Here is a 24,837-nt window from a genome sequence, read left to right as displayed (position 1 = left end):
GATATTAAAAGTATTATAAAGTAAAACCAGAATAATGTGGTAGGACCACAGGACTATATAGAAGCTCAAAGGAACAGAACCGAAAGTCCAGACACAGATCCATGTATTTATACAAGGATTTGTTCATTGATGAAAATGGGCATCTAAAAGCCACAGGAAAAATTGAATTTTTCAGTAAACAATGTTGGCTACCATTTAGGAGAAAAGAACATAAATGGCTTGTAAGTTTTGCTGGTAAGATGGCTTTTAAAAGTCCGAAGTGCTAGGTGTCCACCGATAGGTGAATGGATAAAGAAGATGTGATGCATACGCGCAATGGAATATCACTCAGGAATATGAAAAAATTGAAATCTTACCATTTGCAACAACATTGATGGACATAGAGGGTATTATGCTAAGTGAAATAACTCAGAACGAGAAAGACAAATACCATATGATTTCACTTATATGTGCAATCTAAAACAAAACAAAATAAAACAAATGAACAAACAAAACAAAAGAAAAGCAAACCCATAGAAACAGAACAAACTGATGATTGTCAGAGGGGAGGTGATTGGGGGGATAGGTGAAGGGGAATAAGAGGTATAAACTTCTAGTTATAAAATAAATAAGTCATGGGAAGGTAATATACAGCACAGGGAATGTAGTCAATAATATCACAAGCCCTAGCCAGTTTGGCACAAGGGATAGAGCACCAGCCCATGGACTGAAGGGTCCTGGGTTCGATTCTGGTCAAGGACACATACCTCGGTTGTAGGCTCAATCCCCAGCCCTGGTTGGGGAAGCAACCAATCGATGTGTCTCCCTCACATCGATGTTTCTCTCTCTCTGTCTCTCTCTCTCTCCTTTCTACTCTCTCTAAAAATCAATGGAAAAATATCCTTGGGTGAGGATTAACAACAACAATAATATCATAACAATTTTGTATGGTGACAGATGGGACCTAGACTTATTGTGGTGATCTCATTGTAAGGTATACAATGTTGAATCACTATGTTGTACACTTGAAGCTAATATAATATTGTATGCTAACTATACTAAAGTATAAATAAAATAAAATAAAAAATTGAAAAAAAAAGTCTGAAGTGGCAGAAAATAAACAGTAAAACGTTACCACCCATGGAACAGTAAGCTAATGTGCTATAGCCATGAGCCTTCAATTTATGGTTTCCCAACAAGAAAGAGAATGTGGTCAATTCCTTGGAAGAAGGAATGGGGTACACTCTGCCACCCTGTTGGACTTCACTTGGTTCCCTTCGCCCATCACCCCACCCCAAACCCTCTCTGCAGTCAGAATGGCCCTGCCACCCATTCCCCTCCATAGTACAAAAGGATCCTGGAAACTAAAAGATTTCTCTGCACATCATGGGATTCCCTGATCTCCATAACTGTTGAAGGCACCAATGCAAACAATTTGAGAGTTATCCAAGATCAGGAGTAAGTCTCACCTGTTTCCTCTTTTCAGGGGGAAGGGATGGATCTCCATCCTACAAAGAAACAAATGCTACATTTTAGGTTTTTTTTAATGTGCTTAGATTCAAGGAACTGAACCAAACTATGAACTAGATTCAGACCCTCCCGAGCCCCACCCCCTGCAACCAGTAATGTGCTGAACCAAGTTCAGATAGGCTTTCAAAAAACTAACTACAAATTCAACCAGACTTATTTTGGAAAAACCTCTGAGGAATCAGTTCTATTTAAGACCAAACCTGTATATTTTCTAAAACTGTGTGAACCAAAACAAACAAAAAAACAAAAAAACCAAAAAGAAAAAACCCAAAACTGCATTTCTCAAAATTATTTCTGAGCAGAGCCAATCTTATGTAATATTTCATTTGGTTGAGTTGAGTTCCTCTTTACATTGTTAGATCCAAAGGAATAGCAATGGATACACATATACACACTTGAGTTTTCTCTATGAACAGAATAATATGGGGAGGGGGTGGAAAAGACATGCTCAAAATAAAAGAAAATTAACTGAGAACTTCCAGTCCTATCAGACTTTTTATCTTAAAAGAATTCAATTTCTCTCCCTTGTGGGTCATCTGGGACAACAAATATCTCAGGTGAATGAGTAAATGCTCAATAATGAGTACACTTTTATCTGATGCTGTCCACATATTGGTCAACAGTACTTTAACCCGAGGAATCTTCCTACTCTATTTCTGTGCCAGGACAGTTCAATGAGCCCAGCACAAATGGTTAAATATTAGCAATAGTGCCAACACTTTAAAGAGAGGCTGCATAGATGAGTAAAAAAGAAGCAGGAATGCTCTTGGTATCCTCCATTTCCATATAATTTATACCCTTAAAAATCTTGCTAAATAAAACCCTAAAGGAAACCTAAATGCTCACGATAAGAGAAAGGTTTAAAAAAATGAAAATATTACTATGCAACTATGTTTAAAAATGAACTATATTTGTATGTATGACCTAGAGAGATGTCCAAAATAAGATGTGAGTGAAAAGAGCAAGTTTTAGAACAACATTTATACCGTGCTGTCCAACAGAACTCTGCAGAGATGGAAACACCCTACATGGAACTGTCCAGCAGAGTGGCCACCATGGAAATGCCCCACAGCCATGCAAAGCAACACAGTCACCACTGGCCACCTATGCCAACTGAGTCCATGAAATGTGATGAGACTGAAGAACTGAATTTTCAATTCTATTTTATTCTAATTAATTTAAAATGGAATTTAAATAACCACATGTGGTTTCTGTATTAGGGCAGATTTATAAATACTCCATAGGAACAAATGATTAAGTAAACTGGCACACAAACACAAATGTATACGTGTATGTGTACGAGTATGCTTCATAGGTGCCCGAGTAAGCCGTCTGGAGGGACTGGGTTGTGGAGGATTTAGGGGTGATGACATTCACCTCTTAATTTTCCCACTTTGGAACTGTTTGAATTCAATCCTTTTTTGAGGAAACGGCATGTTGAAATGCCCCCTTTCTATCTTAACCAGGGAACAGGAATGCCATGGTGACGTCATACGTACGATCAGCTCTCTGTATTTCTTCTTCAGGGACTGGTGGCGTTCTCGGAGCTGGTTGGCCATGAGTTTGTACTGGTCCCTTTCCTGCTGGCATGTGTCCAGCTCCTTGGAGAGGATCAACAGGGCCTCCTTTTTGCTCTCCAGCTTCCTTTTGCACACCAGGTACTGCAAAAGAAGTCCAAGCAACTGGTCAGGACCTCAACAGGACTCCATTTACCATACCCTGCAGGCTTGTTTTATTTGTTTGTGTTTTGTTGTTGTTCTGTTGCTTGTTTTGTTTTTAGAGAACATATACCCAGAGGCATTTGTCAGTAACTGACATAGGCACCTAAGGCTGGGACAGTACCTAACCTATCCCTCAGGACAGAACCTAAGCTTTGGATGCTCATGAACTTTGGCAAACTGGGTCATATAAAATTATTCCATTACAAATAAGTAAAACAGTAGAATACTTTTAAAAAAATTACATAGCTAAACAGATAGATAGCTGGACCCCAATTATTTTTTTAAAAGGATTTCTATATCCAGATAAGATTATGTAAAATTTTGTTAAAATTTTACAAAATGATATACACAGAAAGACACTTAATAAGACATTTGTATATCACTAACAATTGTCTCTTGGTAGCAAAATTATTTGCATGTTTTAAAAATTTTATTCTTTTTAAAAAATATATTTTTCTTGATTTCAGAGGGGAAGGGAGAGGGAGAGAGAGATAGAAACATCAATGATGAGAGAGAATCATTGATCGGCTGCCTCCTGCACACTCCCCACTGGGGACTGAGCCTGCAACCCCTGCATGTGCCCTGACCGGGATTGAACCATGACCTCCTGGTTCATAGGTGGACACTCAACCACTGAGCCATGCCGGTCAGGCTAAAATTTTTATTCTTTATGCTTTTCTATGCTTTCTAAATTTTCTAGACTAAACTCACATGGTATCTATAGTTTAAAAAAAACACAAAAATAGTATTTAAAATAATTTAACTGAACCATAAATCATTGCAATAGATTGTACCTGCCCACACAACACAGCAGACATTTTTTCACTTGAGAATTTTGGTTCACATATTTGACCAAGATATACACAACTTCTGTGATTCCAACGCAGCCCCTCCTACCAGAAACCAATTTTACGAATTTGGAGTTATCCCCAAACAGTCAAGTGTACCTTATGGAAACTCTTTGTCCATCCTTCTCCCCACTCCCCCCACTGTGAACCACCCCCTCGTGACAACCACCCAGCACATGGGCCAGCATGAGCCCTGACCAGGACTTCTTTACTTTCATTGGCTATACTGCACCGTCTGGTGTTATTCACATATGTGAAATGTGGCACTAAATACCTTTTGAATTTGCCCTGTAAAAGACCAAATTCAGAGCATTCATGAAAACAATTTATAGTTTCATTATACACTCTGACATGAGCACTTTGTCATTGTGGACGCTCACACAAAGAAGAGAGAATCAGCACTCCCGAAACATTTGAGTCAATGCTCTTTTATGGACAAAAAGCATTACTCATATAGAGAGCTTGCTCAGAACTGACTTTGTTAAGTTCAATTTTAAATAAATGAAAGGGGAAAAAGAGAGTTTTGTGCATTAGCACAATTTTTTTTCCTTTAAAAAAAAAAAAAGTAATTGCTTGGCTTCCAAAACAAAGGGGAGAGAAAAGCCATTCTGAGACGGATTTGAGTTCTAAGGGAGGACACTTCCACCTTGGATGAATCTTATTCCTGGCAGTAATGAGGTTGGAATCCTGCCTTAAAATGTCCTGGATTTTAAGACTTTGACATCCTCTTCATGGAGGCAAAACGGTTCTGTTGCCACAGTGATTTCTCAAGAGTAAAATCCCCAACGAGTAAATATCAAAGGCAAGTGGCTCAGAAACCTAAGCTGCAGTGTCCTAAGGGAGGTATTGAGATTTCACAGGAAAAAAATACCGTTTACACACAATTGAACAGACCTGCCCTTGTGCCTTCGGTTCTTTGCCCGTAATCAGCAGCGGTGGTTGCTGATTACAAATCACTGCTATTAGTATTGGTGGCATCACGACAGCCACCTTTGTCCCTTCAATTTATCAGATCCAAATCTGAGGCCCCAAGGATATCCAGTGTCTTCCAACCTCGGGGAAGAAAATCCCAGTGGCGTGGAGACATGGTAAGGAGCGGTAGGCAAGATGAGTTGTAACATCCGGTCTACAAAGCAGAACAGGCCCTCACCACCACTGTTGGCAAAGTGGAAACTCAAGTTCCCTGACCTTGAACTGCAATCAGTTAGGGTCCAAGAGAGAAACTTTTTCTCTCTCAGGGCCTGGTTGAAATGGGGCCTCAGAAGCTGTGGTGCCCACCCTTCCCTTAGGTTGATGGTACCTGGCAGAAAACAAGCAGAGACCTCTGCTCAGACCCAGTGGCCAGAATCTGAGGAGCAGGACCATTGTAGTTCAGTTCCCCTCAGGCACAGAAAACAGGACAATTAGGACTCTACTAAAGGGTAAAAAAGCAAATGCATTCTGTGTAGATGATGAAGTCACACCAACGAAAGGGTGGTCTTTACAAAGCCAGGGTTGGACTGCTCTTTCCTCTGCTTACTATGGTCTACAGCAGTGAAGTTCAAAAATTGTAGTCCACGTCTATCATTTTTACCAGTAGAAGCTTAGGCTGACACCTCATTTCTAAAGCAGCTCAGAGGGGTGCTGCCCTGGCAAAGGTGGGACGCTTCTCCTGATGAGGCCTCATCAACAAGGAGCCCTGGAAAAGACTGCCCTGGCACCATCTCGGGAGCCTCGTGAACATGCAGATTCCCAGGCCCAGCCCAGACCCACTGAATCGGAGTCGGGTGACTGGCTCAGGAAGCCCCACTGTTAGCACATGGCACAGGTGATTCTCACTCCCATCTACACTTTGAAAACCCAGGCTCAGGAGGTTCCAGCTTTATGGTGTCTCAAAAGTTAGAACCAACTACAATAGTCTGGAAGGACCGAGAAGCCAGCTGTAGTCCACAAGTTCAGGACCAAGGAATGGTCTCAGCATTGTTCTGGGGTGTCTGTGCCACCTTCGTAGCACAGAGGGGTTCTAAACAAGTACAAGCATTTCCCTAATAACCAGTGATGTTGATGTACTCCTATGTTCATTGCAGCATTATTTGTAATAGTCAAGACATGGAAACAACCTAAGTGTCATCAAGGGATGAAAGGTGTGGTCCATGTACACAGTGGAATACTACTCAGCCATAAAAATGACAACACGTTGCCATTTGTGACAACATGGATAGATCTTGAGGGTATTATGCTAAGTGAAATAAATGAGACGAAAAAGGACAAAGTCATTTGATTTCACTCTGAGACTATAAAATAAAAAAGTAACAAACGAACTGACAAAACAAATCATAGATATTGACAACAGAATGGTGGTTATCAGAGGGACAGGGGTGTGGGGAAGGCAGAAATAGACATGGGGTCAAATATATGATAAGAGAAGGAAACTAGACTTTAGGTGGTGAACCCACAAGTGTATACAGATCTCGAATTATAATGTTGTACACCTGAAATTTATATGATGTTATTAACCAATGTTACCTCAATAAATTTAATTTTTTAAATGCCTAAGTATAAGCACAGACTATATTTCACTGCATCTGGCCAAAGACCCTATGTATGCAGAGTCTCAATGAAATAACAACAGGACCCTCTGGGAGGAATGTGTTGGTGGGGTATTGGGGACAGGAATGGGACTTCTCACTCATTCTAAAATGATGATAGCTTAGTCCCTGTAATGACAGCTGTTAAAATGTCCCATTTCCTATCTCTCTAATTGGACACAACCAACCAAAAAATCTGGAAGGAAAGAAAAAGGCCCTAAAGATCCTCTTGTTGGAGCTCTAACCAATCAGCAAACTCGTCGATCTACTCCTTGGCCTTAGACGGGCTCAATCATAACACAGAAAGCGAGACCAGCCAGAGCTTGGGATGTTTTGGCTCCTAGAAGAGGATGAATAAGTGTAGATGATGGAGAAGGTGGGTGGAGAGCAGTAACCACCAGGCAGAGCCAAGAGGCTTCCATCCCGATGTAGGTCTAAAGATGAGCTAATCCTGAACCACTGGGACCCCAGGAAAACCACAGAACACAGGTACAAAACCAACACACACTGCCTGGGCCTCAGTTTCCACATCTGGAATATGAAGGGGTGTTCCCAGGGTGACCTCCAATTTGAGAAACCCACAATTTCAACACCACATCCAATATGATTGGGGGTGAACAGTGTCAGGGAAAACACTGGGGGTGAGGGACTCCAGTCCAGGAGGTATGGCTCACTCCAAGCACCCAGAGACCACCTGGTCTAGGACAGAGCCCGCTCAGTGAGTTTGAAAGATCATCCACGACAGTGGCAATGCCAGAATCTCAACATTGCAGGGCCTTCAGCCACCTTGTTTGAAGGGGTGCTAGACCTGTGTTTGCAGGAGCAGTATATGATAGAATGAGAAAAGACTAAACGTCTATGTGGTCAACATCAGTGCCTCTCTCCAATATTTCCAGTTCTCCTCTACTTCCCGACATGTGGAGGACCTGTCCTTCCCCATGGGTTTGAAGTAAGGCAAAGCCGTGTAATTATCCAAGAAAATGGGGCTGGAAGAAACATGAGAAATGTCTAGGGTGGAAGCACTTAAGAGTCAAGGTAAGAATCCCCAAGCTTTCTCCTCTGCTGTTGCAACAGCTGTGGAAGTATGTGTTGCTAACAGCAGCCCCCTGATCACCGCAGCCTCCTGATCACCACAGCCTCCTGATCACCACACCCTCTGTCTGTGGAACAGCAACTGTACGTGAAGCCTCCCCCCACCAGCCAGAAGAGCCAACACAGCTGTGAACAACACCCACCAGAGGAGCTGCTGCCAACTGGAAAGCAGCTGCTACCGCAACCGTCTGAGCAGCAACCACAACCCAAGGAGCCCCTGCCACCCAGGGAGCAGCCACTGAACACCTCAACATCTACATATGTCAGCGAGATCAAACATGGGTAGGCAAAGAAACCCCCAAAGGAAAGAAAAGGAGGACTCGCCAGAAAAGCAGCTAAGTGAGACAGAGATATGCAACATGACGGAAAAAGAATTCAGAATAAGGTTCCTAGAGTACATGCACCACATGTTCAAGAAGCAAGAAGAAACAGATGAAAAACTCAACTACTTATGCAAGAAGCTAGAAGAAACAGATGAAAAAATCAACAACTTAAGTAAGTCCCAAGAAGAAATGAAGAGTGACATAGCTTCAATAAAAAACTCCATTGAAAGTATCAACAGTAGACTGGGAGAAGCGGAGGACCGAATTAGTGAATTAGAAGACAAGGAAGCAAAACACACTCAAACTGTACGGCAAATGGAGAAAAAAATTAAAAGACAGGAGGAGAGCCTAAGGGAGCTTTGGGACAACATGAAACGAAACAACATACGAATAATAGGGGTGCCAGAACAACAGAAAGATGAACATGGATTAGAAAACCTATTCGAAGAAATAATATCAGAAAACTTCCCTGAGGTGGGGAAGAAAAAAGTCACACAAGCCCAGAGAGTCCCAAACAAGGTGAACCCGAAAAGACCCACACCAAGACACATCATAATTACCATGGCAAATGTTCAGGATAAAGAGAGAATCTTACAGGCTGCAAGAGAGAGACGGAAAGTAACATACAAGGGATCTCCCATTAGATTATCAAATGATTTCTCAACAGAAACACATCAGGCCAGAAAAGAATGGACGGAAATCTACAAAGTGATGCAAAGCAAAGGACTGAATCCAAGAATACTCTATCCAGCAAGGCTATCATTCAAAATTGAAGGGGAAATAAGAAGCTTCACAGACAAAAAAGGGCTAAGGGAGTTTATCACCACCAAGCCAGCCATGCAAGAAATGCTAAAGGGACTGGTGTAAAAAGAAGAAATATCAAGCTCAGAAAGAAAACAGCCACACACACACACACAAAAAGAAATGGCTACAAACAAATACCTTTCAATAATAACTTTAAATGTAAATGGACTAAATGCTCCAACCAAAAGACATCGAGTGGCTGAATGGATAAAAAAACATGACCCATACATCTGCTGTCTACAAGAGACCCACCTCATTAGAAGGGACTCACACAGACTGAAAGTGAAGGGATGGAAAAATATCTTTCACGCAAATGGAAAGGAAAAGAAAGCTGGGGTAGCAATACTTATATCTGACAAAGTACATCTCAAAGTGAAGGCCATAACCAGAGATAAGGAAGGCCACTTCATAATACTAAAGGGATCAATACAACAAGAAGATATAACCCTGGTAAACATATATGCACCCAATGCAGGAGCACCCACATACATAAGAAAACTTCTGGAAGATATCAGGGGAGAGATCGACAACAATACAATCATAGTAGGGGACTTTAATACACCACTGACATCACTGGATAAATCCGCTAGACAAAAACTCAGCAAAGAAACAGCAATCCTAAATGACTCACTAGATCAGATGGACTTAATTGACATCTTCAGAACACTTCACCCCACAGCTGCGGAATATACATTCCTCTCAGGTGCTCATGGGACATATTCAAAAATAGACCACATATTGGGTCACAAGCAAAGTCTCCACAAATTCAAGAAGATTGAAATCATAAAAAGCTTCTTCACAGACCACGATGGCATAATGTTAGAAATAAACTACAATAAAAACAACCCAAAATACTCAAACACTTGGAAGCTGAATAGCATGTTATTAAATATTGATTGGGTTACCGATGACATCAAAGAAGAAATTAAAAACATCCTGGACACTAATGACAATGAAAACACAACAATCCAAAACCTCTGGGACACAATGAAAGCAGTCCTGAGAGGGAAGTTTATAGCTCTACAGGCCTATCTCAAAAAACAAGAAAAAATGGTAGTCAATCATCTAACTCTACAACTCAAAGAATTAGAAAGAGAGCAACAAGAAAACCCCAGAGTGAGCAGAAGGAAGGAGATAATAAAGATTAGAGCAGAAATCAATGAAATAGAGACCAAAAAAACAATACAGAAAATCAATGAAACCAAGAGCTGGTTCTTTGAAAGGATAAACAAGATTGACAAACCCCTAGCCAGGCTCACCAAGAAGCAAAGAGAGAGGTCCCAAATAAACCAAATCAGAAATGATAGAGGCGAAATAACAACAGACCCCACAGAAATACAAATGATTGTTAAACAATACTACGAGCAACTCTACTCCAACAAACTGGACAACCTGGAGGAAATGGACAAATTCCTAGAAAAATACAACATTCCAAAACTCAATCAGGAAGAATCTAAAAACCTCAATAGGCCAATAACTATGGAAGAAATTGAAGCAGTCATCAGAAAGCTTCCAGCAAACAAAAGCCCAGGGCCAGACGGCTTCACAGGGGAGTTCTACCAAACATTCAAGGAAGAACTAAAACCTACCCTCCTCAGACTACTACAAAAAATTCAAGAGGAAGGAACGCTTCCAAGCTCATTCTATGAAGCCAGCATCACCCTAATACCAAAACCAGGTAAAGACATCACAATGAAAGAGAATTACAGGCCAATATCCCTCATGAACATAGATGCCAAAATCCTCAACAAAATCTTAGCAAATCGGATCCAGCAGTACATCAGAAGGATCATACACCATGACCAAGTAGGATTCATCCCAGAGATGCAAGGATGGTACAACATCCGTAAATCAATAAATGTGATACATCACATAAACAAATTGAAAGAAAAAAACCACATGGTCATATCAATTGATGCAGAAAAAGCATTCGACAAAATCCAACACCCATTTTTGATAAAAACTCTCAGAAAGGTGGGAATAGAAGGATCATACCTCAACATAATAAAAACCATATATGACAGGCCCACTGCCAACATCATACTCAATGGACAAAAACTAACACCATTTCCCCTAAGAACAGGAACAAGACAGGGATGCCCACTCTCACCACTCCTGTTCAACATAGTACTGGAAGTATTAGCCATTGCAATTAGGCAAGAAGAAGGAATAAAAGGCATCCAAATTGGAAAAGAGGAAGTAAAACTGTCCTTATTTGCAGATGACATGATATTATACATACAAAACCCTAGAGACTCCATCAAAAAGCTACTAGACTTAATACATGAATTTGGCAATGTAGCAGGATACAAAATTAACCCCAAGAAATCTGAGGCATTTCTATACACCAACAGTGAACTTTCAGAAAGGGAGATCAGAAAAACAATCCCATTTACCATCGCACCAAAAAAATTAAGATACCTAGGAATAAACTTAACTAAAGAGGTTAAAGACCTCTACTCAGAAAACTACAGGACGTTGAAAAAAGAGATAGAGGAAGACATAAACAGATGGAAGAACATACCATGTTCTTGGATTGGTAGAATCAACATCATTAAAATGTCCATACTACCCAAAGCAATCTATACATTCAACGCACTTCCCATTAAAATACCAATGGCCTTCTTCAAAGATCTAGAACGAACTCTCCAAAAATTCATCTGGAATAAAAAAAGACCCCGAATAGCTGCAACGATCCTGAGAAAGAACAAAGTAGGTGGGATCTCAATGCCAGATATCAAGCTGTATTACAAAGCCACTGTTCTCAAAACTGCCTGGTACTGGCACAAGAACAGACATATAGATCAGTGGAATAGAATAGAGAGTCCAGAAATTAGCCCGAACCAATATGCTCAATTAATTTTTGACAAAGGAGGCATGAACATACAATGGAGCCAAGATAGTCTCTTCAATAAATGGTGTTGGGAAAATTGGACAGACATATGCAAGAAAATGAAACTAGACCACCAACTTACACCATACACAAGAATAAACTCAAAATGGATAAAGGACTTAAATGTACGACAGGAAACCATAAAAATTCTAGAAGAATACAAAGGCAACAAAATCTCAGACATATGCCAAAACAATTTCTTCACTGATACAGCTCCTAGGGCAGTTGAAACTAAAGAGAAACTGAACAAATGGGACTACATCAAAATAAAAAGCTTCTGCACAGCAAAAGAAACCATCAACAAAACAACAAGAAAACCCACCTCGTGGGAAAACATATTTGCCAACGTCATATCTGATAAGGGCTTAATCTCCAAAATTTATAGGGAACTCATACAACTTAACAAAAAGAAGATAAACAATCCAATCAAAAAATGGGCAAAGGATCTAAATAGACACCTTTCAAAAGAGGACATTCAGAAAGCCAAGAGACATATGAAAACATGCTCAAAGTCACTAATCATCCGAGAGATGCAAATCAAAACAACAATGAGGTACCATCTCACCCCTGTCAGAATGGCCATCATCAACAAATCAACAAACGACAAGTGCTGGAGAGGATGTGGAGAAAAAGGAACACTTGTGCACTGCTGGTGGGAATGCAGACTGGTGCAGCCACTATGGAAGGCAGTATGGAGGTTCCTCAAAAAATTGGAAATGGAACTCCCATTTGACCCTGTGATCCCACTACTAGGAATATATCCCAAGAAACCAGAAACACCTATCAGAAAGGATATATGCACCCAGATGTTCATAGCAGCACAATTCACCATAGCTAAGATCTGGAAACAGCCTAAGTGCCCATCAGTAGATGAATGGATTAGAAAACTGTGGTACATCTACACGATGGAATACTATGCTGCTGTTAAAAAGAAGGAACTCCTACCATTTGCAACATCATGGATGGAACTGGAGAGCATTATGCTAAGTGAAACAAGCCAGTCAATGAAGGAAAAATACCACATGATCTCACTCATTCATGGATAACAAAGACCATTACAAACTTTTGAACAATAATAGATACAGAGGCAGAGCTGCCTCAAACTGATTGTCAAACTGCAGTGGGAAGGCCAGAGAGAGTTGGGGGGCAGGAGGGAGGGGAGTAAGAGATCAACCGAAGGACTTGTATGCATGCATATAAGCATAACTAATGGACATAAGACACTGGGGGGTAAGGGAGGGTAGTGGTTTGTCAAGGGCGGGGGGGGGGGGGGGGGAAAAGGATACTTATGTAATACCCTTTGTAAAAAAAAAAAAAAAAAAAAAAAAAAAAAAAAAAAAAAGTATGTGTTGCTATGGAGGTGCCATAAGAACAAATCAGCCTGGAGCATGGAGCCAACACACAGGCAACTGCCCTGGAGAGTCATTTGGGTCCCCAGAGAAATCTGTGTGATCAGGAAATAAACGTTTGTAGTGTTAAGTGTCAGAGATCGGGGGTGTTTGTTACCAGAGCATAACTTAGCCCATCCTGATTGGTACAGTTCATATCAAATAGTGGGAAGGTGAAAGACTGGTGGAGGTTATATTTGCTCTTGCTCTGTGCTTCTGCTGAGTCACCACAATGGCGCTCAGGATGAACATTTTCACTGTTACTATCATTATTTTAAAAAAACACACACAAAAAAACAAAGTTTTGTGACAAATGCTTTTTATGTATGATCAATCACCTTTCGTCCTCACAACATAATGAGATCACTATGTTATTATTATCTTCATTTTATAAATGAGAATGTGGATCTTAAAGAGTTAAGTAATGTGCCCAGGGATTGGCAGACCCAGAATGCAAACCCAGGTCTTTGTAGAGCCAAGCCTGTGAAACTCCAATTCTTGACAAACTAAACATTCTATACCTGCCCCGCAAAGAAACTCAGAATATTCCTGGAGCTGGTTACTACACGGAGTTGGTCGTCCCAGCACAAAGAAGCTAAGGAAGGGCACTTTTGAATGTGGTTATTTTTTAGACCTAGAACAAACGGGTAAAACCATTATAGTTTCACCCAAACCCCTCTCTCTAAAACTAGTGGGCCTGCCTCTCCTTTCCTCAGATTCAAGGCCTGAACGAAGAAGGGGGAAAACCCACAAAAGAACCCGCAAGCATCTGTCCCCTCTGCTCCTTGTGAGGCAGCCAAGAGGAAGCAATGGGTTTTCATCTACGTGTAAGAAATGGATAAGACCAGAGGACCTCACAGAGGAACCATAGAGCTTTCCCCAAAAGCTGCTTGGTCGTAATAGGGGCTTTTCTATAAGCGATAGTGGGTCTCCATTATTCATTCAACAAATATTTGCTGGGTGTCTTCTATGTATTAGGCACTGAGCCAAGCATTGTTCTCCTAAAGGGATAAAGGTTCCTGTTGATTTTGAAAAGGAAAAACACGGAACCCAGAGAACATTTTACTTCCACAATCCCTTATGGGTGTTTTTTTTTTTTTTTTTGGAAACCCCCAAATTTCTAAAAACTGCAACCATGTTCATACCCTGTTAATGACTTCAGCTGGTGTGAGAGTGTTTATGGTCCTTATGCCACTGAGTATGAATATGCATACATTTGCTGAAGGTGAATCAATGTGTTTGAGTATAGGCCGCTGCCCACGCCTCTACTGGGGATGATACAAGATACACAGTACGCTATCACATTTCCTTTCCGCCACCCAAAATTCCTGATCGGAAACATTCGGGGCCCAAGCATTCTGGACAGGGAACCCAACTTTTATTTGAAAGTCACCCTTGCAAATCCTACACAGTTTCAATGACATATGTGTGACTAAAATCAAATCTTTCTCAAACAGTAATTGCCCAAAATCTAAACATGCATTAGATGTCTACTTCCTCACATAGTCCAAGAAAAACTAAAAGTACATCCCAGTCCTAACCGGTTTGGCTCAGTGGATAGAGCGTCGGCCTGCGGACTGAAAGGTCCCAGGTTCAATTCTGGTCAAGGGCATGTACCTTGGTTGCGGGCACATCCCCAGTAGGAGGTGTGCAGGAGGCAGCTGATTGATGTTGCTCTCTCATTGATATTTCTAACTCTCTATCCCTCTCCCTTCCTCTCTGTAAAAAATCAATAATATATATATATTTTTAAAAAGCAGTGACTTCTAAATAAATAAATAAATAAAATAAAAAATAAATAAATAAAAGTACATCCCATGCAGTAAACGTTAGGCTGCCGTCATGCTGAATTGCTATCCCACAGCCTCCTAATTTCTTTATTCTTTAGCTGAACATGAACGCTGGGGCTAGGAAAACCTCACAGATAACACAAGTGACTCGCAAAGAACAAGGCTCCTGGCTGCCAACAGTCCATGACAGTGTTTTCCAAATTGTGGGTCATGATACAGTAGTCTGGGTGATGAAATGAATTCAGTTGCAATCCTCATTTTCTTCTTCTTTCTTTTAACATTAATTTTTTTTTTTAATTTTAGGAAGAGGAAGGAAGGGAAAGGGAGAGAGAAACATCAGCCCTGGCTGGTTTGGCTAAGTGGGTAGAGCATCAGCCCATGGTCTGAAAGGTCCTGGGATTTGATTCCAGTTAAGGGCATATACCTCAGTTGCAAGTTCTGGGCCCTGGTCAGGATGCATGCAGGAGGCAACCAATTGATGTGTCTCTCTCACATCAATGTTTCCCTCTGTCACTCCCTCACTCTTCCACTCTCTCTAAAAATCAGTGGAAAAAATATCCTCGGGTGAGGATTAACAACAGCAGCAACAAAACCAGAGAGAGAGAGAGAGAGAGAGAGAGAGAGAGAGAGAGAGATTTGTTGCTCCACTTACGTATTCATTGGTTGATTCTTGTATTTTTCCTGACCCGGGAACTGAACCTACAACCTTGGTGTATCAAGACAACACTCTAACCAACTGAGCCAACCCCCAGGGCCAATCTCATTTTCTGAAAAAATAAAATAAAATAAAATAAAATAAAGAAGATAGATAATAGACCAGAAAATATCAGCATGAATCCCATGCAGTAAAGGTAAGTATTGTCTCATGGAACTTTTTTTGAATATGTGTATGAGAATAAACACACCTATATGCCTATTTTCATGCATTTATTTCCGACTGCCATTGAAAAAGTTTGAAAACTACTATTTTTTAATAAGCCACTCTGCACATGTATTCATTCAGCCAACAACTATTTAGTGAAAGGCACCAAGAGAGGCAAAAGTGAGGCTGGGGGGTGGGGGTGGGGCAGGGAGGAAAAGCTACAGGGACGAAAGGATGCTTGGAATGACTTTTGAGTGATGGTAGGTATAAAAAGCACAAAATAAAGGCCACTATGTAATGGAAATAATTAGCTGTTTCTTTGGGATTGAGGCACCACTCTGATTAATTAATACCTGCTCTGCCCATCTCCCTGAAGTGACTGTGAGCTTGAAATGAAAGGTGATGTGCTACAATTTGGCTTTGTAAACTTTTCCAAAATTACAAGTACTACTTTTATAGCATTTAAAGCTTATAAAACACTGTCACTGACACTCTCTCACTTGACAGTCAACACTATATGACAAGCGGGACAAAAACGTTTTCCCATTTTACAGACAAAATAGTGGAGCTTGTCTTTCTCACAGGCACATAACTAACAACTGTCAGCTCAAACTAGGGCTCCTAACCACCAACCCCAGGCTCTTCTCACTATTCCATATTGATACCAAATACATTATTAGCAGTTCCACATATTACTGTATCTCTTGAGTCCAATCATATTTTTAACAAGACACTCTTAGAGATAATTGTGTAGCTACTGAAAGCAATGCATTTCAGTTCATAGCATTTCCAGGCCCTGTTTGGAAAACTGGCAGCCCCTTGGGGCCTTTACAGCCCTATCCCATCGGCAGGGGCTGAGGTACAAGAGGTCCCCATGGATTCGCTCATCCATCGGCCACCTCCACATCCCTGAGAGTCTGGCTAGCTGACTGTTGGATGACAGGCTCATCACACTGGGGTCTTTGCCAGCTGATTCCCAGGTTTGAGACACTTTATTTTTCAAAGGGAACTTGCATGAGAAAGTTGTGACGCAGGCCCTAGGTCTCGTCTCTTGGCTCACTCTAATCCTAGCTCCACCTCACTTCCATCAAGGGAATCTTGTTCAGTCCAATGGCCCTCACGGTCATCTCTTTGCTGATTCCTCCCAGATCGATTCCATCAGTCCAGTCCTCTCACCTGCATGTCTTACTCTGACATCCAACTGTGTGCTTCCATCTGAACAGCTGAGAGGCATCTTACATGCAACCCTTGTTCTCCCCTCAAACCTGCTCCTCCCCAAATCTTCCCTCTTGGGAAATGATACAAACCATGTTTGGTTTTTTGTAAAAACCTTGGAGTCATCCTTGTCTCTTCTCTTTCTCTCCCAGCCCTCATCTAATTCGTCAGCAAAGCCTATGGGCATTACCTTCACAAGATATATTGGATTAGAATACTTCTCACCCATTTCCAGCACAATCACCCTCATTCAAGCCACCATCGTCTCTGATTGGGCCTCCTGCTTCTACTTCCTACCTCTACCCACCTACAGTCTATTTTCCATGTAGTAACAAGAAAGATGCTTTTTAAATGAAAACGGATGGCAACCTGTGGTAGCTCAAAATGCCCCGTGGCCACCCATCACATTTAAAACAAAATCCAGTCTTTCCACTTGTCCTGCTCACCACTCTCCACCCTCACTGAACTCCTTGCTAGTCTTTGACCACATCAAGCCCATTCAGGGCCTTTTCACTGCCGTTCTGAACCTCTGCTTGGGTAGTGTGGCTTGTTCCCTGTCTTTGTTCAAATCTCTGTTGTAATGTCTTCTTCTCAGGAAGCTCGTCCCTCAGACTCTCAATCCCTTAGTTTTCCTTCATAGCACTTATCACTTGACCTTGAGTGATAGAATTATTGGTTTATTCTCAGTATCTCCCTCCCTATGGCAGCAAGGACTTTGCTTTTTCCATCCACATCCCAAGCGCTGAGAACAATGCATGATACATAGCTGGTGATCTATTTAAAATGAATGAGAAATCTTCATACATCATCTTATTATAGCCTCAACATACCCGAGACACGTGGTATTGTCCCCATTTTACAGACTCTCAAACTCACTGCTATTGAAGACTATAGGAATCATTTAAGCCAGGACCCTTATTCTACAGATGAGAACATCGGGACTCAGAATGGTAGACTGACTTATCCAAGGCTGGCTGGTAGAATCCAGAGCTAAAACCTAAACTGAGGATTCTTCTCATTCCAAGTTCAGTATTCTTTCCATCCTCCCTAAGTAAGGTGCACATTCCTGCTAGAGAGACATTCATGCCTAGAGACTTACAATGGTGCCTGGCACATTTTTTGTAGTAATAAAATAGATAATAAGTAGCCTGATCATCATTTACTAATAGTATGCTAATACCATAAGGAGATACCAAGCTCCCAGAACAGAGAAAAAAAGCAGTTGGGAGTAATAGTTGAGAACATGGCAGAGGCGCTGGAATGCCTGAGTTCAACCTTGGCTTTGCCACTTACTAGCTATGTGATCAGCTTCTCTGAGACTCGGTTTCCCCATTTGTTAAGTGGTCTAATTATTGCACCTTCCTGGGGTTGATTAAGAATGAAAAGAAGTCATTCATATATGCAAAACATTGAAAATAGTAAGTGCTGTGTGCATATGGTTATTGCCACCCTTTTTACCACTAGGAGAGTGATCGGAGCTTGGCAAAGAAGTTATTCAAAGAGCTGGACGAAGATGTGCACATTTGAAAGGAATCCCAAAAAACAAGTAGAGGGATTCTTTCTGTTTGGAGGTGAGGGAAGTTGTGACAGTTGGCAGTGACAAGAAAACAATACTCTTGGCAGGGAACAGCCACAGCAAAGCACAAAGGTGAGACCCCAGAAGACACACTGTCGGAACAGTGAGCACTGTGCTGGGCTGGCCTCGGTGGAGGGTGTGAATAAAAGCTGCACGTGATGGAGCTGGGAAGAGATAGACGGTGGCCAGGTCAGAAAGGGCCTGGAAGGAGTTCAGGCTTTATTCTTCCAGCAAGTAGGAGTCTCAAGGGTCTTCGACTTGGGGAGTGACATTAAGAGTCTTTTTAGGAAGACAGTTTCATCCTGGCAGCATTGCAAAGGGGAGGCTGTTCCATGATGTGACCGCTGCCTGTCCCCACGTTGGACCTGGGCCAGAATGGAGGTTGTTTTCTGCAAACGCCCCTGAGAGATTGTCTGATCATAATTGATGCTCATTCTGACATAAGTCAGCACCACTCCCCTATCTTCTGCCACGTGCTGGTTCCTGAAACTGGTTGTTGTCCTGACCTGATCAAGCATGTGAAGTGACTTCCCACACCCAAGACCATTTCCCCTCCCCCCCTTTACTGCTGGGGTCCAATCCCAGCGGGTCCAGGGGTCCCCAAAGGTGTGGATGGAGTCAGCGAAGAAGGAATGACACGAAGACAGCCTTCAGTTGATCAGCAGCCTAGTCAGGACCTCTAGCCAGGATCTCCAGCCAAAGTTCTGGTCGGAGCTCTGGTTAGGAACTGATGAGGTTCTGATGATTATTGTCTTGTTACATCTGTATTTATACCAGCCGATTTTAATCCTGTCAATTTCTATTACAAAGGTTAGGGCGTTTCTTATCTCCATTCCAGGGAGTAAAGATTATGTAGCTTAACTACCCGCCTGGCACTTAATTAAGGGGTTGTATCCCCTCCCTAACCTCAGGGAAAAATCCCCACCTGGGGAAACAACCTTTCTCAGAGAGGTGACCTTGGTTAAAACACATGGCGTTAAAGGGAGCAAACATATTAAGAACAGTATGCTATATATGCCAGGTCCATTGAAACATATGCTGTGCAGATGTTTCCTTCCTGCAGCGATTGTGTCAAGCAGCAAGGATGGACCGGCTCCCGGCACTTTACCCATATCATTCTTGGTGACTGCCAAGCGTGCATACATAGTAATCCACTTTTATCTTGCAGCCACCCCAAGACATGCTTGGTCTGTGAGTTTCCCTTAATGAAGTCCATTGATTGCTAGACTGGAGCGGCCAGCCTCTTTCTTAGGTATTTCCCACCCTCTGCTTACGGGAGTAGATTTTCAGTCTCAGGGCTCCTACCTAGATCTATGTGTACTGACAGTCATGTGGTGTAAACTCTCTTGGACTATGTACAGCTTGGGTAGAATTTGTTGCCAAGCTCACATAGAGAGGGGAAGGCGGTTGGGTTTCAGGACCCCCGCCTCCCCCGTTTACAGACATACCTCTGGGTTCTGCAGTTGGAACTGATCTGCCAGGCCTATGAAGCATCGCTGGCTGTGCTGTTTTTAATGTGAGGTCTGTTATCTCCTTGTCCAACACAATATTATTGGGCAGGTTGTTACCAGATGCATGCATGGGCTTAGCCTCAGCCAAGGCAGCTGGTATCAGAATCACATTAGTGGGTAAATGGGTCACGTGGCCACCCAACCACACCCCAAAGGGCTGAGCTGAACAGGGCAAATCACAGAAAAGAGTCTCACTTTCTGGTCATTCAGGTGGGGCCAAGGGATGCACACTCGGTTCTCCTTATGCCTTTGTTTTCACTCTTTAGTCAAGGTGCAAAGATGCTTGCCAAATTCATATGCAGTAGGGGCCAGAGATATTTGCTCTCCTCTCTAACCCCAGACAAGGGGGGTTGGGATTTGTTTTTAGGACAGAGGAAGGAGAAAACAGGTCAGTATTTTTTGCAGGCACTGTTAGGAACTATAATAATGAGACCTTTATTTGATTACAACAGGAAATGCAGCAGCCACTACTTAGTGAACATATTAAATGCATGTGGCTACCCTATGGAACAGGCTGTATGATTAGCCCTGTTTTTAGAGATGAGGACACTGAAGCTCAAAGAGGTCAATTTGTCCTTCATCCCAAAGGTTATATGCAGCAGAGCCAGGCCATTCTCTGCATACACCAATTAGGACCCTTGGGTTATAAGCAACAGTAATGGACACAGCAATCTATTGGGAGGATATTGGCACTCATAGAATTGGCAGGTGGACAGAGAGGTAAACTTAGAAACAAGTAGGCAGCAAGGTGACTCTAGAGGCTGGGGGCAGGACCAGGGGCTGCCAAGTCTCAGGGAAGAAAGTTCAGGTCAGAGGCCACCACACGGGGCAGAACTGAACTCCACTGTGACTCAGACCTTTGGTCTCTCTGCTCAAGGGTGTCTCCAACTGGCCCAAAGCAGATCATTGCCATCCTTTGCGGGAGGAGAAGACACCCAGGTCATGTCCCTCTGATCTGTCCCTCCACACTGTACCTGTGGTAGCACCCTCCCAATTGGGGTGCAGTTGAGAAAGAGAAATCAATGGTGGGAAGAGAACAATCAATGTTCACCAAAGTAACCTAGGAAGGCCCATTCTATTGAGCTTTCTCAACCTTGCTGATGTTTCCCTTCTAGTGGTTCATGAATAAAGGTGGAAAAAGAAACAGCGGCTATTTAATAACAATTCCTTTTATTTTAATTGATCTCAGCATCTCTATTAATCACGCAGAGAAACACAGAGACAGTGAAGTTTACATGGCTGTACCTACTGACTAGAGAAAGGCAAAGACCAGACACCAGCTAGACTAAGTAATCAGTGGAGTTTAAATGGAATAAACTTGATAAAATATGCCCAGCTTTTGGCATATATACTAGATATCGTGAAATATTTTTATTATCCTCTCAGAAACAGTTTTCTTTTGAATTGCATTCCAATTATATTTTTAAAGCAGAGCTCATAACTCATTTGTTGATGTTAATTCACGCCTGCCCGCAAACACCATGAAGGTAGCCTTGTGCTTATCATCTTAAGAACTCCCAATCACAATTTTCACTACTGAGTGGATTTTATCTACCAGTTTACTGTTATCTGCAATAAAGCAAGTCATAATTGCTACAAGGAAGATCATAATAATTAAATGACTATCTGACATACTACATTACTATCTGGATGGCTTTACAACCAGATAACTGCGGAGAGAGATGACGGTAGCGGGATGTCAGGGAGGGGACCTCTCCTCCCAGTGACCCTCTCCATCAAACAGTGACTCCAGGTCCTTGGAGACTGGTACTGATGGGATCAGGTTGGCTCTCATTAACCGCTGCAAGAACATGGCCTGCCAACCCAGAAAGGTTTCTCTGTGTGACGATGAACACATGTGGCTGAAGGGTTCATGTTCAGGAGTAATTTACAAACTTATCAACTGCAGACTCACTCTTGGAGGTATTTCTTCCCTTGGCCCCCCCTCAACTTTCTACTCTGTTATTCCCTCTTCCTATCCCCCTCTTTCCCCATCCAAGAATACCTGCTCCCCCAGCCAATAAGCATCTCCAGGGAAACAGGATTCAACAACCAGCGTAACTTCTCCAACCTCACCTACGTCACTCCCTCCATTCCTAGCACCCCTGCTCTGCCCTATCCAGTGATCTCTGGCCAGGGCCATCATGACAGCCTCCTCTTGCCTCCCTGCCTGCCTAGTCCAGGTACCAGAATCTCTGCAAACCATCACTCTTCTTTAAAAATGCCTCCATTAAGGAGACTGGCAAATAAGAGCCCTTTAGTATGTGCCCTCAGTCGATCTCTCAGACTTTGGCTGCCCACCATGTCGCCGTTTGTCCCACCTACAGCTACCCCACACCCGATCTCTCTTTCTTGTCATGTCCTGGATCCAGCTCACAAGTCTCTGTCTGGGAAGCCCTCTGCCACTGTTGGGGCAGAGTAAGAGCTAGCTCCTGGTGGCCCCAAGGCATCCTGGGTACACTTTGATTAGAGTACCATACAGTGCATCACCACCACTTGCCCACCTGCCTGCCTCTCCACTGCCCGAGGCCTCTCTACAGCCAAGGTCATCCACCTTTGCATTTCCAGAGCCAAACACAGCTCCTGGCCCAGAGTGAGTGCCCAACAAATATTTGAGAAATAAATACATTTCAGTTTTCACTAAACATCATGTTTAGAAGATGAAAAGTCCAGATATATAAACTCCATGTCTATGGAGAGTTCACGAGGTAACTGCTATAGGATCATCAAATGGCATTTGCCTTTAACATCATTTTATCCCTTAAAATGAGCACTTCCCTACAATACATGCCATATACTCAATTCGCCACCTTCATTTTTTAAAGTCTTGCAAAGTCACCACTCTAGATGGCATAGAGGACTGTCACTTGGAGATGCAGGTATACTTAACCTGGCCAGACTGAGCCGAGGCATCTGTGGCATAAAATGCCATGTGAAGCTAACCACACACTGGCGAGCATTGCACTGAAATCCTCTGGCCCCCGGCAATCCCTGCCCCACAACACACCTGGCCAGTGCCTTCGGGATGCATCTTTCCTGCCTGTGTCCATACCTCAGTCTCCAATTGTACAGCTTCCCGGGCATTTCCACAACCCTTGTCTAAATCTGTGTCCGCCTCTGTAATTTTTAGATAACACTTCAGCAATTTCAAGTGGGTAACTTAGTGATTCTAATGCCATTCTCTAAGATATATATTTTTAAATAATCTATCTTTCTCGGAGTCATCTTGGTGGGTTCCTCTCTCCAGTATTACTTTCGACAGGCAAACTTTGATTATTTGAATGCCCCAGGGGATGTGCTGAAATTTAAGTTAAGTGAGATTTCAGGTAATTGGAAGAGTTTATAATGTGAACTACAGTAGCTGGGGGGTATGTGGGATTCACTGACAGTCTTGGTTAACTGGAGTTTTGAATAGGGAAGGTTTGCCTGAATATCTATTTCAATCCTTCATTCCTGCTATTTCTCCTTTCCTCCCTCTCCCCATCTTCTCAGTCTCCTCTACGCTCTACAAAGACGGCACCTGCTCTTTTCAGGCCTATAAAGAGGGGGAGGAAACGCAAGGGGAAAAGGTTGGCTTTCCTTCTAGTTGGCCATAACCAGGCTAGGAAGCCCCATCTCATTTGCTGAAGAGAGCGTATATTTTTAAAAATCATTGCGCCCAGAGTGAGTTTGCTGTCTTTTCACTGCAAGGCTGATCCGACCTTGCCTCGGGCCAAGATACTGATGGTGGGGCAAGCAATTCTGGTTCAGAGATCAGGTGTTCAAGATGGAGCACTGAAATACCCAGGCACCTGGGGCTCTCCCTTCTCCATCCAGGTTGCCAGGGGCCTGGGATACACTGGATGCAAGCTACACCTCACGTTACCAATACGCACGTCTGCAATGACATTATATCACAGTCACGTGTGGCATGTAATGGCAGATCCTCTGGTCATTTCATTACATTATAATCCCATTCAGCTGCAGAGGGTTTTTCTTGTGGGCTGGGTAGCAGTAAAAAGCCAGCAAAGCATTGACAACTTTTGGTCAAACTGTCTGCTACAGCACCCTCTTGCACATCTACCTGCTCTTAGTCTCTCCAGTCTGCCTCAAACATGGCAAGGCAGAGGGGACCTGGGACAGTGCCTGCACTCTATAGGTGGGGGCCTGAGAGGCTTACAGGGTAGCATCTGCCAAACTAGCACTGACTCCTGGACTGTCCTTCAATGAAAGGTGTTCAGGAGATACAGAGACAAAGGCACCACTAACAGAAGCAACTGGGCTTAGAGTAAAATGTGGGTCTCACTGCCATCACCTTCCACTGGGCGCGAAGCCACTCACTCCCTCTGCGCTGCTCCCCTTTTACAAGTGATCACATGATAACCATCATCATTTGGGGGCTATTCAGTGCCCAAAGATGACTTAGCATTTCACATCCATAAATCATTAATCCTCATCACAATCCCAAATGGTAAACTTATTATTTCCTTTTACAGACCAGGAAACCAAGGCTCAAAGAGGTAAAAAAAGAAAACATGCAGCTTGTGAGGACAGAGGTGGGATTTGAACCCAGGCCTGTCCCATGCCCTTTCTGCCAGTGCCCTGCCTCTCTCACAGAAGAGTCTAAGGATTCTGTAAGACGTTGCATATAAAAGAACACACACACACACACAGATAATAAATCCTAAAGGCACCAATCTCATTATCACAGTAATGAAAAGAACTGTGTCAGTCCTATTCAAAGAAAGAAAATCTCCAT

General features: G+C 42.6%; 1 protein-coding gene across 3 annotated transcripts in view; it reads right to left on the bottom strand.

The window, feature by feature from the left end:
- The window catches only part of CCDC149 (coiled-coil domain containing 149), a 106,670-nt gene that overhangs the window by 59,837 nt on the left and 21,996 nt on the right, over positions 1 to 24,837 (bottom strand). For all 3 annotated transcript variants that reach the window (XM_070398573.1, XM_070398554.1, XM_070398563.1), the window contains exons 2-3: positions 3,009 to 3,170; positions 1,449 to 1,487 (exon numbers count right to left, since the gene is read on the bottom strand). In XM_070398573.1, the coding sequence (XP_070254674.1) occupies positions 1,449 to 1,487; positions 3,009 to 3,170 (201 nt within the window). The remainder of the gene's footprint in view (positions 1 to 1,448; positions 1,488 to 3,008; positions 3,171 to 24,837) is intronic.

The sequence above is a fragment of the Myotis yumanensis genome, unplaced genomic scaffold (assembly GCF_028538775.1).
Source record: "Myotis yumanensis isolate MYYU_CA2020_CCGP unplaced genomic scaffold, mMyoYum1.0.hap1 SCAF_1, whole genome shotgun sequence".
NCBI lineage: Eukaryota > Metazoa > Chordata > Mammalia > Chiroptera > Vespertilionidae > Myotis > Myotis yumanensis.
The sequence above is the reverse complement of the archived record's forward strand: the minus strand, read 5'-3'. Positions and strand labels throughout refer to the sequence as shown.